Source organism: Anser anser, assembly GCF_964211835.1.
Source record: "Anser anser genome assembly, chromosome: 1".
Classification (NCBI taxonomy): Eukaryota; Metazoa; Chordata; class Aves; order Anseriformes; family Anatidae; genus Anser; species Anser anser.
In genome coordinates this window covers 139,761,565-139,781,198 of record NC_139720.1, presented here as the reverse complement: position 1 = coordinate 139,781,198, position 19,634 = coordinate 139,761,565, and the positions used below count along the sequence as shown (strand labels likewise).

Below are 19,634 nucleotides of genomic sequence, written 5' to 3'. Positions count from 1 at the left end.
AACATTCAGAATAAAACTGCACAGACTACATTTATTTCACCTGTGTGATATTAGCTCTTTTTGAGCTCATAAGAATTAAACAATTTAGTCAAAGATCTCAAAGCATAAGGTTTCTGGCATTAGTCAAACATCGCTAAATCTCTTACACATACTGGCAGTCTGTCTCAAAGTTTTTAAGGAAGAATCATTGCTACAGCAAAGTTCTCGTACCATTTACTGAAAATGATGCAGAACAGAAAATGGATTAAGTTAGTTGTTAAAATGCTAGGAAGCTGCACTAATGGAGAACTAGATTTGGTGTTTCTAAGCCAAGTAAATATCAGTACAGAACTTCTGACATTCTGTGACTCAATACCAAACTTAAGCAAATTTGAGAAGTTCTTTAGGGCAATGAAGGACTTTCTTCATCATCAGGAAAGTAGCACTCAGTCTCTAATCTATTCTAAATTATTGGTTCACCTATGTAAACTACAGTGTTAACTGAAAATTGTGCATGTCCACTTAAACAAAAGCATGTTGAAAATCAAAAGAAATTATATGGAAGGGATTTCAGAGCCACTCCACTTGCCTGAAGATTAAGAAAAACTTTTTGCTATAATTTGCATAACATTCTCTGTAGAAATCATTTGTTGTGAGGTTTTTTTTGTTGTTGTTCTGCTGATGTTTTTTCCAATTAAGGTATTTAATTTCTCCTGTGAATTTCAACAAATTTTCTGTAAATTACAGAAATTAGTCAGAAAATATGACAACTGGCATCCAAAGGAGTGACAGGATAACAGGAGTCTTTTGTATCTACAGCAACTGAACACATTTCTCCTTGAATGCACTCGTAATAAAATAAAAAGAAGCTCTGCACAATATGGCCATCCAAAAAAAAAGTCATTTTAAATTAAATGAAAAGAACATTTTCCCTCCTTTTCCACTGTTTCAATCACAGATTTTAAAAGTTTCAGTGATGCAAGATACAACTATTCAAGACAAATTGAAGGGAGACTTAGATTCTCAAAAGTATCTGCAGCAGAATTTGCTGTGCAACCTCACAGTCGGAAGTAAAACCATAGTGAATATAGAAGACAGGGGAGAGTTGTGCAAGAGAAACTAGATTTAACTACATAAATGAGTCCTCAGCAAACAAGACAACAGTTGTCTATAAATATCGAGGAACTTTAGCTTTAGGGAAAAAACAACAGAGAAAATTTATGTCTGGGAGGTTTTCTTGAAAGAAGTGATGTAGCGTGCTGATTTATAGAACTTGTCCAAGTACCCAGAAAGTTCATGGTGATCGTGATTGTTAAATTAATACAATCATATTTTTTTATAAGTTCATATGTTTGGGTCCTTTACTAACACTGCTTTGTTTAGTAATACTACAGCTGATTTTAGTTACTATTGAAATCCCCAAAAAATCAATAACCAAGCCAAAAGTCCATCTAACCGTTTTGGTTTTGTTCTTACCTGTAACTGAAACTCAGTATAAATTGAGAAGAGACCCTCTGGCACGTGAAGAGTGAAATAACGTAGAGTAAGGTGACTCTTTTCATGAATTACCCCTCTAAAGCAGGTCTTGCAAATCACAGTGGTTGATCACCTCCACTGATTATTGATCTCCTGCACAGATTATTTTAAGGGCAGCTGAAGATAATTAGCTCCAACATCAATGTCTGAAGGATCACAAGCATCCACAGCACCAAAGGAACCAGAATGAGATCAGGCAATGGTGTGAAGACAAAACCACTCAGCAGAAACACAAAAAGACATGATTGCTCCATCAGGGTTTATGACTTATTGGCATCATGGAGATGTGGTGGGATAGCTCCTATGACTGGAGTGTTGGAGTAGAAGGATGCAAGCTCTTTGGAAAGAACAGGCTGGGGAGAAGAGCAGGGTGTCCTGCACTCTATGTCAATGACTGCTGGAGTACATGGAGCTCTACCAGGGGATGGATGAGGACCTGACTGAGATTCTCTAGGTAGAGAATCTAAACTCAGGGGGAGTGAGTGATGCACAAGAGGGCAGCCATCCAAAGGGTCTTTGTCAGGCTGAAGAGGTGGGTTCACAGAAATCTCATGAAGGTCAACACAGAGAAGTGCAAAGAGCTGCACCTGGGGAGAAATAACCTGAGGTACCAGTACATGTTGGGGGCCATCCAGCTGGGAAGCAGCTCTGCAGAAAAGGACCTTGGAGTCCTGGGGGACACCAAATTAAACATGAATCAGCAGTGTACCCTTGCTGCTAAGGCTAATGGTATTTTTGGCTGCATTTGATGAAGCATTGCCAGAAGGTCAAGAGAAGTGATCCTTGCCCTCTACTCAACATTGGTGAGACCACACCTGGAGTGCTGTGTCCAGTTCTGGGCCCCTCGTAGAAGAGAGACATGAACATGCTGGAAAATGTCCAACAGAGGTCCACCAAGATGATCAAGTGACTGGAGCACCTCTCCTATGAGGAGGTTAAGAGAGTTGGGGCTGTTTAGTATGGAGGAGTCTCACAGGGGAATCTCATCAATGTTTATAAATACCTGAAGGAAGAATGCAATGATGATGGAGCCAGGCTCTTTTAACTGGTATCCAGTGCCAGGACAAGAGGCAATGGGCACAAACTGGAACACAGGAAGCTCCCTCTAAACACCAGGAAGCACTTCTTTACTGTGCAGCTGACAGAGCACTGGCACAGGTTTCCTGAAGATGAGTCCAAAAGAAGCAACAAATCATAGAATATCCCGCGTTGGAAGGGACCCATAAGGATCATCAAGGCATCTGTTGCAACCCTTTAAAAGGAGGAGAGGACCTTCCACTGTCTCAGAAATGACTGAACCTTGCCCTGAGAAGAGAGGGTCCAGAAGCAGAAGGAAGAATGATTGGAAGGGGCCTGCAAGGAATGAGGCACTTCCACTGCATGCAGAGGTCACTGAGGGAGGCAGACAAAAGCAGGGCCACAGCAGTGATGGATACTCAAAGGAACTGCACAGAGATCATAGTAGCTCAGCAAATCACTGAAATGACTGAAACCAAACCAAAGAGAAAGGATCTACCCCAAAGGAAGTAGCTTATAAATTGATGTCCTGGTTCCAGTTAGGACAGAGTTAAGTAGCTCATAGTAGCTGGTAGGGTGCTATGTTTTGGATTAGGATGAGAAGAGCGCTGATAACATGCTGATGTTTTAATTGTTGCAGAGCAGTGTTTACACCAGGCCAAGGACTTTTCGGCTTCTTGCTCTGTCCTGCCAGCGAGCAGGCTGGGGGTGCAGCAGGAGCTGGGAGGGGACAGACCCAGGACAGCTGACCCAAACTGGCCAAAGGGGTATTCCATACCATCTGACGTCATGCTAAACAATATATAGGGGTGGCTGGCCGGGGTGGGGGGGCCGGCTGCTCGGGAATAGGCTGGGCATCGGTCAGCGGGTGGTGAGCAATTGCATTGTGCATCACTTGTTTTCTTACACATTATTATTGTTAATACTATTACCATTATCACTATTATTATTATTATTGTTATTATTATTTTCCTGTCTTAATAAACTGTCTTTATCTCAACTCACAGGCTTCACTTCCCCGTTTCTCTCCCCCATCCCAGAGAGGGAGGGGGGAGGGTGAGCGAACGGCTGTGTGGTGTTTAGCTGCCAGCCGGGTTAAACCACAACAATTGATTTTGTCTATTCTGTCTGAACTGGTCAATTTGAGCATCCCCTAACATAAATAAATAAATATTCCAGATTCTATTCCAATAAAATCTTTAAAAAAAAATCTTTTGTCTCTGTAGTGGGGAAACTCATTATAGTTCAAAGCTCTAGATGTGCCTGCCTACAACTTGAAATCAAAATAGGAGCCAAGTAGAAACATCAAAGGGGCTTTATTTTCCTCTCTTGTTATCTTTTCTCAGATGCTTTACCAATGATTTATCAACAAAGTAATATCCCATAGGAACAGAATGAAAATACTGTTGAAGTCGAAAGTTTGCCATATTTGTTTATTTAAAGTCTCCGTATTAATCTTTCATATTTCATAGAATTAGACTAAACAAACTGATGAACAGGTACAAGAAAGCTGAATAGGAAAGTGTTCTGCATTTTAAAAGAGAGTTAAGTATGAAAATTTTATAATTTAAATTAAAACGTCAGTTCCCTCAAATTATATCAATGATTCCAAGTTCATAATGGAAAAATTGTATCAGGGCTGGGGACAGATAAAGAATTCTATAATCTTTCTAATTCACTCTTCCAAATGCAATTAAAAGTTATTAGATTTCTAACACTTAAGCTTCTGTATAAAACATTATTCTGTTAGGAAATTAAACACTGAACTACAATCTCCTTTCATTTTTATGCAAAAAATTTATTGAACAAATTTAACCAAACCACCAGAGTACAAGTGCTGTATTTTAGGAAATTTATTTGCATGCACTGGAGGACTAAAATCCATAGCAACTCATAGCAGCACTATCTTCAGTAATGATAAATAAGTGGCAGCAAACATCAAGACAGTGGAATTCACGAGTCAACAATGAGACCTTGGTATAAGTCTGTAGGTTCCATTAAGTGTTATTAGAAATTATGCGTATGATTTAATAACACTTTTCCATTAATCTGATGGGCTTGCTGTGAATACAGAACAGGGGGAAACTACACAGAACACATAGAGCCCATGTTTACTTTCAAGGTTACAGCTGAAGATCAGCTAGTGAATAAAAGAAACCTGCGCTGCCAACCATGTCATTTTCTTCATTTATTTTACTGTCATGAAGTAGGACAAAAAAACAGTCATCATTTATTAGATTTCTTCTAGCACTCCAACTACTTTGCAGTTTCGAAATAATATCTTACCAGGGGCATATGCAACCAATGCTATATGGTCTTTACTGACTGACTGTGGGTTTTCAAAAACACTTTTAGATGATGGGTTTACTTCACAAAATCCTACATGGTTCAGTGTCTACTTATCTGAGGCAGAAAAGTAAGGGTGAAAATTGATTTCTTAAATTGCTGATGTGAACTCCTTCCTTACATTCTTAGCCACAGTGACTTCAAATGCCTTCAAGTGTCTCCAATTTCTGCTTCTTCCTACACTTCAGTAAAGTTGCAGTTTTGTGGTTATAATACATCAGTACAGCTTTTAACAACTTAGCAGCCAATATTATTTATTGGATTAAATCACCCATCATGATTTGTCCATCATGACAAACACTCTGGAACAAGGAAGCTGACACTGCAGCTGTACCACTAGTGTCACTGGCTGACACCCCTTTCCTCAACCTGATTGCCATGTACAGCTAGAACTAGCCCTATATAGCACAGCAAAAAACTATAGTATAGTTCAATCAATGCTTTATTCATTATTTATTCATTCTTCTTCAAGACTGTTGCATCTTTCAGTCACTGGATGTACACAGTGGGGGATTCAGATGGAAGGAAAAAAAAAACACCATAAATCTGAAATTCTATAAATTGTAAGTCCTCAGCAGCCACAAATATATTGTTAACTTTCATAGGCCAATGCACAGACAGGTTTTATGACTGCCCTTCAGTTATATGTGAATTTTAATTTGGTTCTATTTTTAGGACATGTAGAACATGTCCGCACATAGATATACACATAACTGTATAAAAATCCACACATATAAGTCTAGGCTTAGAAAGTATACATATTATTTTTATTTCACACACATACAGTGTCTTCCTTTTTTTAATTTGGGAAATTATTTATTCTGGTGATAATGCAATGATGTCTGGAAGTCATACAAAGAGGTATCTATGCTGAAAAAGTAATGCCAGACTACTTTAATGTCCTTACATGGAACAATTTCTGATCTCCAGGATGAATCTTTGTCATTTATTCATATCTACAGTGAGATCATGCTAAGGTCAAATTTACTTGTTCTGTAATGTTTACCCACCTAGCTAATACCGGGAAGTCAGAAAAATGAAGTCATGAGCTCTACCTGCTACTCCTCCTAGGGTGACTAAGACGTGACTGCATTTCAAAAACCTGTTCTGAGAAACTGCTGTTCTGATTAATCTGGTATAATTGTGAGGCAAGGAACATACAGAAAAGAGCTTTCTGAACTGACACAGACTCAGAAAAATCTTACAATTTGGCTGTCTTTTGTTGTTGTTGTTGTTGTTGTTGTTTTGATTTATTTATTTATTTATTTCAACTAAATAGAACAAAACTATGAAACTTACCAAGATCTAGGTAAACACCGGGAACAAATGAGTTGAGAAAAAACATAAGAATAACACATCCCAGCACAGTCAGGCATTTGATAAGAAGGATTTTGTCTGTTATTCTGTGCTGTAAAGAGGAAAAAGAATTGAGTGACTGTATTAAAGAAGGAGCTATCTATTATGCATTAAGTTCAAAAGATCATGTGTGAAGTACAAGCTGCTGTTCCTGTATTGTATATTCTTCTTCAGCATAAAAGACACAAATATTTAAATTGAAGCATTTCATGCACACTATATCTTGAATGTGTATGTAGGAACAAAGGCCCAATGTGAAGCTAAGAAATGCAAGTAGCTAACAACTGCTGAATACATCCAGATGTGTTCAACTAACCTTACCACAACATTATTACATAGTTGTATGGCTGAAACACAGTTTCTACTATAGACAGAACTTCAGGTGCTCTGTGGTTTCACAACCCTGGACAAAATCACCCTTTGTTGCAATTATTCTCTGAAAACCTATAACCCAACCTAGAGGCCAGATCCATATGCCTCCCGTGTAACATTCAAAAGGACATGCCAATCCCTAATCCCTATGCAGCTCCTGTACCCCTGTGCCCAGCTCCTCATGCTCTCACCCTCAGACCCAGCTGCTTCCCATTGTGCCCCTGATTCTCTGCTCTGATCTCACCTTTACCACCAACCCAGGGAATCACCTTCTCCCAGCCTCAGTATCTCTCATTTCCAGTCTCTTCCACACAGTTTAAAGCTCTACAAAAGTACAATTAAATCTCTATTCTTTAAGAAGTTCGTCATTTATGCAATGCTTTGAAAAAAGTGTAAAAACTAATAAGAAAGTCCTGTTGGCCTTGTTCTGTTTTGGTATGACACATAGGACAGAGAGGTCCCAGCCAAGGACATGAGTTCCCAAGCACAGGCCTGTACTCATTAGTGCCAATGAGATGGAGAGGATGTGACATTTAGACAATTACGTTTAGTTGAAGTTAATCCCACTACAAAGTATACATCTTGTCAGACTCAGCTTCAGCATAAAAGACTTAAGCAGTGTTAATGTGTGCACAACAAAGAAAAAAGAATTTATGCAAGTGGTTTATCTGTACTTGAATAATAAAGCAGGTGTGCCACAGACAATGTAGTAAACTAGAGTTGGTATTAGGTACATCAGCAGGAGTGTACTCTACCGTCATGCATCATGGTTATAAACAACCTATGGACACCTCCTAGGTCTCTCTGGCCATAGATTAAAATTTTAAGAAAACACTGATGAATCATTTATTGATCCTTTAAGCAACCTTTTTTCTAAGGAACATAAGTATAAAACCTGGCAAATACTCACAACATGGTTCAGTAACCCTGTTCAACTGAGGCCAGCCAGCCTGCCTGCCAGTTTTTCTGTTCTCACAAAAGTTATTAAATTTGCATTGGGTTCAAAAAACTCTCTCCATACAAAGGCATAGGTCCACTTACACTGATACTGAGAAGAACTGCTATCTACTTACTTTTTTCTGAAGTTCCTGAATATTTGTTTCCCAGTTTTTATCTTCTTGTGAAATTTGCCTGAAAGAAAATGACACCTGCTTTTTTCCACTGTGAAATTAGAGCTCTGCCAAGAGTATTGGAATAAATCCATCTTATCACAACCATCCTTTTACCCATAAGGAGCATCTCATACCAAAAAGGAACTGTGTGCGACGTAGTCAATAGCAAAATTCCGGTGACAATTCACTTAAGACCCCACTTTTGTAACAAGCACCACTAATACACACACGGTTAAGTTCATGAAGAGTGCCACAGGCTTGGAAGGAGCAAGCATCCAGAGTATGAACTCGTGTATAGGAGCTGGCTACATGCAATACGTAGTTTCAGAAGGTGATGTGTGCCCATCTGCGATAAAACAAGGGTCATGTGCTAACAAGTCAGAACACATACGTGTTACATTTGCATTTTATAATGAAGTTTTTAAGATCTGAATAACTTCATTGTGTTATCAGCATAGTCAGCCCTCCAGCAAAAGGCCATGGGGGTCGCAGTTCAGGAGCTCTGTTGTTAATACTAACGAATTTTTACATTGCTGTAAATGTACTTGTGCTGGAGAAATCCTGATTTTCAAATTAAATGTACAATTTTCATGTATACTTCAGAAGACTCCTCTTTGAGTATTGTAAACTCAATGTTACTTTTTTTTTTAAATTGAAGTAACAGACTTTTTTGTCACTCCGTTCAAAGTGCATAATATCAGCAAAAATTATGCAAGCAAAAATTATTACTGAAATGGTGTAAGAAATCTTATTTACATTCCCTTGTTCATACTGTATATTTAATTAGCATGTTTATTAATTTTAAAAAAAAAAAAAGCTATTTCATTTTCACTTTAGTCTAGAGTCGATTCAATTTAAAAGAATTTATCACTGCTATTCTCAGACATCAAATTCCATTGCATAACAGCTAGTTTTGCTGGAACCTAAACAAAATAGGGTTAGCATTTTGTTAGTCCTGGTTTATAAAAACTTCTTTTCTATACATAAATGGTTAATTATGCCTATGCTCAGGTTAACACTGATGACTTGATTACAAAATAATTTTAAAATGCAGTAAATCACTAGTGGTATGTTTCTCAAACTCAACAGTTCACTGAAGAACATTTGAATTTTTCAGCAGAAAAGAATTTGCAGCATTTTACTACATTGTAGTCACTACTGCAAGGAAAAGCATAATGAAGTATTTATGACCTTTTTAAAACAAAAGCTACGTGAAATTTCTCGGCCTTTATATTTGGGTCCTATTAACATATATTTTCCAAACTCTACACATTACGTTTTTTTTCTGAAAATACTGAGGCTGAGGGTGGCTCTTCGTACTTGCCCCAACACACATCTGATTAAAAAACAACTAAGAGCATAGGTCTCATCCCAATGAAGACATTAGCAAAGCCACAGTATCATTTCCAGCAGTAGACTGAGATGAGCAGGAGCTCCATGTCGGTCCAACAAACCACCCATGTCTGCAGCTCATCCCATCAAGAGTGGGAGCAAGGGAGGTGGCCCATGCTGGCACCCACTCACCTGTGGAATGTCCTGAGCTTCTTCCTCAGGAGCATCTCCAGAGTCAGCACCTTCTGCATCAAGAGGCATTTCACAGCAGTCTCTTCCCTGCTGGCAGGGTTAATGCGCTGTGCAGTCAACCTCCAAACATAGATCTCATGTTTCAGCTCTAAAAAGAAGTAAAATTGCTTATGTTAAAGCAGGTGCAATGCATATAAAACCAGAGACCCACAAAATATGTGTAAGGTGTTCTGGACTTAAAGCTCTTAAAATAATTGGAACGGTTTCCCAACAATTTGCCACTTTTAAAGCTGCTTTTACCATTCATTTTGCAGAGCTGAAGGGAATGGAAAATCAATATGAACATTTCAAAATTTTATATAAATTAATCTCAAAATCATTAAAAAAAAAAAGTAGTCTGTCTACAAACACTTGCATATGACAACCAGTATATATTAATATAATGCTAAAATGCAGACCTTAATGATATCTGGTCCTGTGTAAGTTTAAACAGACTTATTAACACTTCAAATCAGCCTCCAAAGCATTGTCAGGATTTTGAATGTTTTGGTTTATTTTTTCCAGTATTGTCAAGACCTTGGAGAATGACTGAAAAGTGTGTGCTCCTGTTGAGGACATGCATTAGATTGGGCATGCAAAAAATATCCTTTGGGTTTTCCAGGAAATTCCTAAAGAAATGAAAGCTGAATATTCATTCATAAACTGTGTGCACAAATACTTCTTGATGAACTAACAGGATGCTTCCTCCCGCTTCCTTTTTTTTTTTCCATCAAATTTTATATCATTGAAGAGAATGTGTCGAGAATTCATGGCTTTATATCTTAAGATCCCTGTTTAATGTGCAAATTGTTCTTATCTTAAGAAATGGACACCTTTGTGACCAAGTATTTATAGCTATGATACAAAGTGAATCATGTAAAGATTGGCCATAAGAGGAAATTAGACTTGACAGAACTCAAACATTTAAGAATAAAAGTAAGGGTGTCCAGAGCCATCATAACTTGCCTGAACAGCTGATGAACAGCAGATGACTCACATTTTCTATTGGTCACATCTCTAGATGAGCACACAGTTTGCAAGCCATCAAAACAGTTATCTTTGCCTCGGCTTTATGATGTAAGACTGAAAATGTAAATTCACGCTATATAAAGCCGAATTTCAAGGTTATTCAACAACCAGTGCTCATCTAACGCATTTCTTCAAAAAAAAAAAAAAAAAAAAAAAGATTCATACTTGAACCACAGATATCGGAGGTGCAGAATCTACCACCTTGGTTTGTAATATATTTGGCAAATCTTGCCAGGATTATGCCGGGAGATTAATCTTATACTACATTGTATTAAAACATGGATAGGTCCTGCTTATCAGAGGATCCACATGAGTTTGTGCAGATGCCTGTCCCAGCCATCATTTACATTTCCATCAGCAGTTGTGACACCCACAAATATATCAGCAGTGATTTTCTGTTCTCTTCCAGAACATAAAGAAGAAAGTGACAGAGCTTTAAGCCACAGCTAATCTCCTGCTTCCAACCAAAAAAAAAAAAAAAACATTTTTTTTTTTGAGGATTAAGGTGGATGGGAGCTGTACAAAAAACATATTTTAAACCTTAGAAATGGTGGAATTTTTTCATTTGAAAAACCTTCCTGAATTCTTCAGGGTAAAAGAAATATTCCCACCACCCTTCAAGTTGCCTTAGACTAAATGAAATAGAAACTTCTGTATTTAATTTAAGCATATGAAGGGGGAAAATCCCCCTCAACAGGTGAACAGTCCTTTTTGTTCTGTTCTCTCATAACATTTTTAAGTTCAATAGACTGTGGCTTATAAACTGTCTCTCGTCATCAGTTCAAGAGAGAGAGTATGGTTTTTGTTTGTTCTTTTCCTCTGGCAAATGCTCATGAAGCATAATTATCCAGCTTGCTATTCTGCTTCTGATGGGCTGTCTTTGCTGCAACACCTTTTCTGATCATAGGATCAAACAATGGTTTGGGTTGGAAGGCATCTTAAAGACCATCTAATTCCAACCTGCCCTGCGATGGCTCTCACCAGACCAGGTCAAAAAGCCCAAAGCCCCATCCAGCCTGGCTTTGAACACCTCCAGGGATGGGGCTTCCACAAATCTGGGCAGCCAGTTCCAGTGCCCCACCACCATCGTAGTGGAGAATTTCTTCTGAACATCTGCTCTAAATCTGTCCTCTTTCAGTTTAAAAACCATTATCACTATCACTTGTCCTATAACTACTTGCCCTTGTAAAAATTCTCTCTCCATGTCTGTTCACAATCGTCTGTTCATCCTGCCACAACATTTCCTCTCATCCTTTCCAACTGAAATGTCACCAAGGATTTTGCTGATGGAAGAAAGTTGAATCTTTCATCCTCTAAATGAGATGCAGATGCCCAGTGGGAATTTTCACACAGAGTCTTTAACTTCATTCTTTTGGAAAGGGACAGCTAGCATCGCTGTATCTGTGCCACAAACAAAACCACAGAGCAGAAAGCAGCTCAGATGGGTTGCGCATTCCTGCTCCATGTCTGAAGTGCTTGGGGCTAGTCTCCAGGCTCAGAAAAGTCTCACCTATGTTAAAAAATACGTGTTTTCACATGGCTTTGATCTTGCCTTTATGTACAGTAAGTGCATGCTTTATTGTTCAGACTCTTTAGTTTTCTAAACATCCCAAGCATGTAAACATCTGAGCTGTTGTGAAATTTACTTCAGAGCAACATGACCTGCAAAAATCAGAAGAGTCAATACATCTTTTACACTGCTACTCCATTTATGCCAATAATTTCTGAAGAGTTTTTTGAAATTTTTAACAAAACTTTCTAACAGAAAGTTCTTCCTATTTCAGTTTCAGGTACATTTTTATTGTAATTGTGTTTTATGGCACTAGGTGCTATATATATGTATATATATGTGTGTGTTAGCAGTAGTTTTTGTTGTGAAGGAAATATAATGCAATACCCTTGAGGTCATTGAGAACACTGAACACAACCAGAAACCTTTGGGCCTTTATCTAGTCCTCCCATCTCAGGTCTGCAAACCCACTTGGGTAGCAACCTGCACAGTTTGGGAACAACTGATCTTTTATGACATAATGTGTTAACATGAGCAATAAGAGTTTGTGGCAGCTTCAGGTTCTTATCAATTACTTTGAAACTATGGATAAAGCAGTAGAAGGGCAGCATTTGTCTGGCCCTGAGTGAGAAGGTCTCATACCCCATTTCCATAAGTTCCCATCCCCTCCTCAGATGGTACATGATGGTCATGTTACAGCAGGGCACGCTGACTCCACTCACTCATCCAAGAAAACCCAGTCTGCATGTTTTTTGCAGGGTTAACCTTACTGTGGCTCAGCCTACCATCAATTTATTATCCCATTATGATACCAAAAAGTCTTTGTGAAAATGGTGCATTCATGAAGTCCACAAGGTACTACAGAAGTATACCTAGCATTGGTTTTTCACAGACATCTTTTTTTTTTTTGCTAGAAAGTCCATTTCCAACAAGAAAATAATATTTTTGTCTCATCTCTTGGATTAAAAAAAGGATCAGCAAATATGCAATCCTTATGCTGCTAATCTGTTTTGTCCATAGGATCCTAGAACGGCTTGGGTTGGAAGGAATCTTAAAGATCATCCAGTTCCAACCCCCCAGCCATGGGAAGGGATGTTGCCCACTAGATCAGATCGCCCAGGGTCCCATCCAGACTGGTCTTGAACACCTCCAGGGATGGGGCATCCACAGCTTCTCTGGGAAACCTGTTCCAGGGCCTCACCACCCTCTAAGTGAAGAATTTCCTCCTAACATCTAGTTTACATCTCCCCTCTTTTCATTTAAAACCATTACCCCTTGTCCTATCATTATCTGCCTGAGCAAAAAGTTGTTCTCTTTTTTTGTTTTGGTTTGTTGTTTTGTGTTTGTTTTTTTTTATAAGCCCCCTATAAGTATTGGAAGGCCACAGCGAGGTCTCCCCAGAGCCTTCTCTTCTGTAGGCTGAACAGCCCCAGTTCTCTCAGACTTTCTTCATAGCAGAGGTGCTCCAGCCCTCTGATCACATGCGTGGTCCTCCTCTGGACCTGCTCTGACAGATCAACATCCTTCATGTGCTGGGGGCTCCAGACCTGCATGCAGGACTCCAAGTGGTAGAGCAGTCGGGAACGATCACCTCTCTCAACCTGCTGACCATTCCCCTGTTGATGCAGCCCAGGATGCAGTTGGCCTTTTGGGCTGCAAGCACGCACTGCTGGCTCATTTCGAGCTTTTTGTCCACCAGAACCCCCAAGTCCTTCTCTGCAGGTCTGCTCTCAATGAGTTCTTCTCCCAGTCTCTGCTCATGTCTGGGATTGCCCTGAGCCAGGTGCAGCACCTTGCACTTAGACCTGTAGAACCTCATTAGATTCTACACACTTTTCTACACTTTTTCTTGTTGTTGTTTTACATACTTTTTCCCACTTCTCAAGCTTGTCCAGGTCCCTTTGGATGGCATGCCTTCCTTCTGTTGTATCAACTGCACCACTCAGCTTACTGTCATTTGCAAATTTGCTGAGGGTGCTCTCAGTCCCATTGTCTGTCGCTGTTAAAGATCTAAAACATTTACGATCCCAAGACAGACCCCTGAGGGACGCTACTCATCACCAGCCTTCACTTGGACATAGAGCCATTGACCACCACCCTCTGTGTGTGACCTTCAAGCCAACTCCTTATCCACTGAATGGTCCACCTTTCAAATCCATCTCTCTCCAATTTGGAGATCAGGATATCATGTAGGACTGTGTCAAAGGCCTTACAGAAGTCCAGGTAGATGACATTGGTCAGTCCTCCCCTGTTAACTGATGCATTCACTCCATCATAGAAGGCCACCAGAATCGTCAGGCACAATTTGCCCTTGGTGAAGCCATGCTGGTTGTCTTAGATCACCTGCTTGTCTTGCATGTGCCTTAACATTGCTTCCAGGAGGATCTTTCCCATGGTCTTTCCAGGCACAGAGGTGAGGCGCACCATTCTGTAGTTCCCCAGGTCCTCCTTTCTACCCTTTTTAAAAATGGGAAAGATGTTTCCCTTTTTCCAGTCACCAGGGACTTCACCTAACTTCCAAGACTTTTCAAATATGACAGAGAGAGGTTTGGCAACTACATCAGCCAATTCCTTCAGGGCCCTGGGATGCATGACATTGGGCCCCATAGACTTGTACCTGTTCAGTTTCATCAGGTGGTCTCAAACCTGCTCTTTGCTTACAGTGGGAGGGATTTGGGGTTTGAAACATGATGATCTTTAAGGTCCCTTCCAACCCAAGCCATTCTATGATTCCAGTCTATGACTTTGCCCCCCAAGCCCTCACCTACAGGTTCAGGAAAATGAGAGATGTGGGAAGCCTGACTGTCAGTGAAGACTGAGGGAAAGAATTTGATGAGTCCCTCAGCCTTCTACATGTCTGTTGTTACCAGTTCTCCCTTCTCCTTTATCAGAGGGGGAACACTCTCCTTGGCCTTTCTTTTCTGGCAAATGTACCTATAGATTCCCTTCTTGTTATTTTTTGCATCCCTTGCCAAGCTCAGTTCTACCCATGTCTTGGCTTTCCTGATCCCACCCCTGCACATCCGGGAAGCAGCCCTGTACTCTTCCCAGGCCACATGTCCCCCCCCCCCGTTTTTGTCATTTAGCATATTTCACCATGGAAAGAACAGGCTTGAAGTCCTGGACTCATTGAAATTAACAGAACATCAGCTACAGACCTGAGCTGTGACATTTAGGTAAGATTTTCTGCATTTTAGAAACCATTATGTTTCACCAAAAACGCATATTCTTTCTGCAGTGCAGCAACTAATAGTCAGACTGATTTTCACTTAATCATACCTTCCCTCCCACCTGACTGCCAATAACAAAGACGACACTCTCAAAACTGAGTGTAATTAATTCCCAGTCTCAGAATCTGAAGAGGACAGTCTTGTTAATTGAAGATACTCAGAAGAGCATGACCAATCTTGACGAGATGATAAGAATTATCATAAAATGACAGTTTTTAACCTGCAAGTGCACTAAATATATTATCTACCTTTTTGCAAGCAAGACAATTTGGGGCTGTGACTAACAAAATGCAAAGCACGTTCCTCTGAAAGCATTTTTTTCTCCACATGATATTGTAGCTTAACTTTTTCCAGTAAAACAATTATTTTTCTTAGTTAATTTCTTAGAACAAGGATACTTCTGTTTAAATGTTAACTGAAAAATAAATTAAGTACTACGAATTACAGCTTAATCTAGCAATACTAATATCTATAACTTTAGGTAAATTTTAAAATCCCTGATATAATGTAATTTATCTTCTCAGAATTATTAGAGTGTAAGTAAATGTCATCTCCATTTTAAAAGCACAGAAACTAAGTTAGAAAGGTGAAGTCCAAGTGTGGAAAGAATTTTCCTTGAGGAATTTCAAGCTCTACAACTGACACATCTTTCCTGGAGGCAGCACCCCCCCAGAGGAGATGAGCATAAGCTCTAATTCTGGAAAGAAAAATAAATAAATATATATATATGTATATGAAATGTCCTTGTCTTTATTCCATTGAGTAGGACAGTTTATTAGTCATGTGGATAGAGGTAAGCAGAGGCATGAATATTGCAGGGTCTTCAAAACTGCAGCAAAACACACTTTGCCTGATTCAGCTAAATACTTGCAAAGGAATGCAAGAAATCTGCACAGTGCTGCATAAAGTGATATAGAAGATTTATATCAGCTTTCAGACTGCTGGGGCCCCATTTGGTCACTGAAGCACCTAGGACATGTTCAGATGCTCTGCATGGGATTGCAGCCATGGCACAAGAAGTACAAGAGACCCTCGTCCCTGCAATAAAGCAGCTGAAGCCCAGGCAGAAAACTGCACAGCATTTCAGATTGTGCCACACTTTTAAACCACCTCTGTAGGGTTTTCTTCTGGGCAAGCTAGGGCAGACAGCAACAGCCATGGGAGCCAGGCTGTTAAAAAAGAAGAAAAACAGCAAGCATCTTTCTTAAAAACTGAAATGGATTTTCCTCATTGTGCTTTGGATTGTCCCCTGTAATTTTAACTACTAAAAGAAGCATGAGGAATTTCAGCAAAACACTACAAGCTCACCACTACATTTTATAAGAGGGTAGTCAATTCAACACCTTTATGATGGTAACATAACACTCAGATGGAGTGATCTGCAGATATTAAAGAGAGTTAGATCTCTCACAGTGTTTCAAGGTAGTTGAAAAAGACATACATTACTCTCCAGCTGATTTCTTACTGAACGAGGGATGGGGTCTCAGGAAATATATGCTCTGTTCTCTGACTTAGAGATGCAACATTATTTCAGTCATTTTGGATTTGCCCCTTAATTTCCTCTGCTTTATTTCCCCATCTTTCAAAAGCAGAAGTATGAGTATGTTTAGGCTCCATGTGTACCATAAGCACTTGCCCAATATTATCACAATAATCTCTTCTGCTTGAGAATGACAGAGGGTCGTAGGAAGTAAAGAATAAAGTATTTTCAGCCTAAAATTTATCTAAAATCCCAGTACAGTTTATTTCAGAAGAAAAGTCATCTGGTCTGAAATCTATAAAAATAATTCCTGTTTACTCTCTATCAAGACATTTTAACTCAGACTGCAAGACTTAGCAATTAAAAACCAATTTAGCCAATGTTTTCCATTAAAGTACAACCATCCCATAATTTAAAAGAAAAAAAAAAAAACTCTGTTCAACTCACTATCCTTTTTTTAGAAGTGGACAGATAAACTCCAATCATAAAACATTTTGCAGTAAACCAAACAACTGCTGAGGTCATTTCAATACCAGGGGAAAAAAAAGTGCTGCAAGCAAAGACTGAAAGATGGTATTCCCCGAGTCCTATTAAGGGAAAAGAACCATGAAAAGATACAGCCTCAAGAGGATACCTCTCATAATCCAAAAGATAAAAAAGATAATGCTTCATCTAAGGGCAAAATGAAGAACAAAATAAGCTTACTTCAGAACTAGCATATATTTTTGCTACTGGTTTAAGTGTAAGAAATGGTTACTAATAAGTTCAGCTCATTCAGCTTTGATACATAAAAATGGCAAAAATAATTTTAAAATGTCAAGATTATACTTTTTTGTGAAGAGTCATCACAGTGAAAGTTCTTTGCAGCAAAATGATACAGGGCACGTACTAAATTAACATAATATGTAGCACTGTATACTAGGAATATCTTAGGAGCTTCAGCACCATCAGAGCAAAGTGAAAATTTTGTCATAGTATATCAAAAAGCACTGTTAATGAAAGCCCAGGACTTCCTGGTAAATGTGTATCTGTACTATTGTTCCGCTGTTGTGGTATGCACACAAAAATCTAGGGGGACAAGTGCTGTAAAAGAAACTGAAGGTATCGCTTCCTAAATTTTTACCTCTCATCTGAGATTTTTCTGTACTGAATCCTTCAATGAAAAATGTATATAATAAAATTGTGAAGTGCTGCTCTATTGATTCAAAATACCACTGTATTATACTTTCTTTCTGAATAAGGCAGGTAAAGTAATATTACAGCAACCTTCTTCTGACGACTGCATTATCAATGCGCTAGGCAAATAATATGCAATTGTCATATTTCCCTTATTCTGCAATGTCAGAATATCATTTTTATCACTTAAAAAACAAGAAAAGACAGATCAACATTTTCCTCTTTCCAAGGGAAATAATCCATCAACTATAAAGGAATGTAAAGGACACATACAAGGATTTTAAACATAAAATGTTTTGAAGTCTTTAAAAAAATATGAAAATCTTGAATACATGTAAAGTAAATAACTACAATTATTTTTATTCCTGATTATAGAAGAGCTATTAAAGGTGAAAATAATAAAAGATTATTTTTTGTTACATTTTCAAACATAAAACCATGACCCCTGGTGGATCGAACTGTATTGCTGAAACAGGAGTAGACAGGTCCACAGGGACCATAAGACTACTTTCTTTGAAATTGAAAGTTTTACCACTGTTTAAAAGACATAAAATGTACAAGAAGTACATGGTCTTATATTCCAACATAATTTGTAAGAAAGTTACATCTTTTAGCTTAGCATGCTATACACTACAGTAGGAAAGCTAAATTATTAAGTATTCATTGTTAATATATACAACTGGATTGCAGAGAAGAAAAAAATAAATGTTTTCCTATTCCACACTGTTCTTCAAGATTTAAAAATGCTTCCCACACATTGGGATTAAAGAGAGAGTGTGAGCAAGCTCAAAATACTTTACCTATAATGTCAAAGAGGATAAAGTTTGAAGTATTCATGTATCCTTCATATCAAATCACTCAGTTTTTATTCTGAAGCTCAAGGGAACATGCTGATGTACACACAGACAGGCTGATCTCTCTCTTCCATGCTTTGATTTGGAGCAGAAAAATCAATTCTAGGGGTGAGAAACATTTCCTAATCTAATTTTAATCATAACTGATTGAAAAAGAAATTCACAAGAAGTTGTGACAAATTTCACATCTTGGGTGAGGACTGTAGAGTGCAATGTATGTTGCAAAACTGCTAGCTAGATCTAGCTTGGAGTTGAAGTTGAATGCTTGAAAGCATTTTAAAATATTCCTTTCTTTGGACATTATTCTCTGCATAATCTGACTGTTGAATTCCTCACCTGAACCAACTTCCAAGTAAGCCAGCCCACTGCTTTTAACAGCCATGTTAAAACACCAATAGTGCTTTACTGGCAGTTAATACCTACATAGGTACAGGCACACCACAGAACAGAGATTTACTGATGTATTTTATCCAGCTCGGTACATAACTTACCTCTCAGTGATTCTAGCATGAAATGGTCCCCACTGTTACAAATACCTTACTAACTAAAATAGGGCTAAAGATCGTTCTTTGCCCCTGAGGAAAAACATCACACAAAGCTGCAATGATGCTTCATGACACCTTATAACCTGTGTCCCTGCAGTGTCCCTGTGACCCTGGACATTATTATTATTATATGGGGGCTTTTTTCATTTGAAAATGTCCAAAAATAGTATTGGGGTTGTCTTGCAAGTCATTATAGTAGTTCTTCACCAGCATTAAACCAAAAGGTTGTACGCCACCCTTCAGGCCAGAGCATGAAGGTACACAACAGTGCTAGAGGATGCAGAGGCAACCAGGGTAGCGTTGGAGGACTGCGTAGCACTCTGGAAGCCAAACCTGTGGTCTTGTAACAACCATCTTTGGAAGTGGTCCCTAGAGTGAACTGGGGTAATGACAGGGGGAGAGATCCTACAAGTGCCCCAAAACCTAGCAAAATACAAAATTTAAACACACATTTATTTGACACAACTGATGTGACTAAATCATTTTTTAAATTTCCTGTTATCAGCACTTTTAGGTGCCTACTGACAAA

General features: G+C 38.8%; 1 protein-coding gene across 5 annotated transcripts in view; it reads right to left on the bottom strand.

The window, feature by feature from the left end:
* Nucleotides 1-19,634, bottom strand: part of OCA2 (OCA2 melanosomal transmembrane protein) — a 207,237-nt gene that overhangs the window by 84,820 nt on the left and 102,783 nt on the right. For all 5 annotated transcript variants that reach the window (XM_083805752.1, XM_083805754.1, XM_083805755.1 and 2 more), the window contains 3 exons: nucleotides 9,243-9,390; nucleotides 7,680-7,737; nucleotides 6,178-6,286 (listed from right to left, as the gene is read on the bottom strand). In XM_083805752.1, coding sequence (XP_083661878.1) covers nucleotides 6,178-6,286; nucleotides 7,680-7,737; nucleotides 9,243-9,390 — 315 coding nt within the window. The remainder of the gene's footprint in view (nucleotides 1-6,177; nucleotides 6,287-7,679; nucleotides 7,738-9,242; nucleotides 9,391-19,634) is intronic.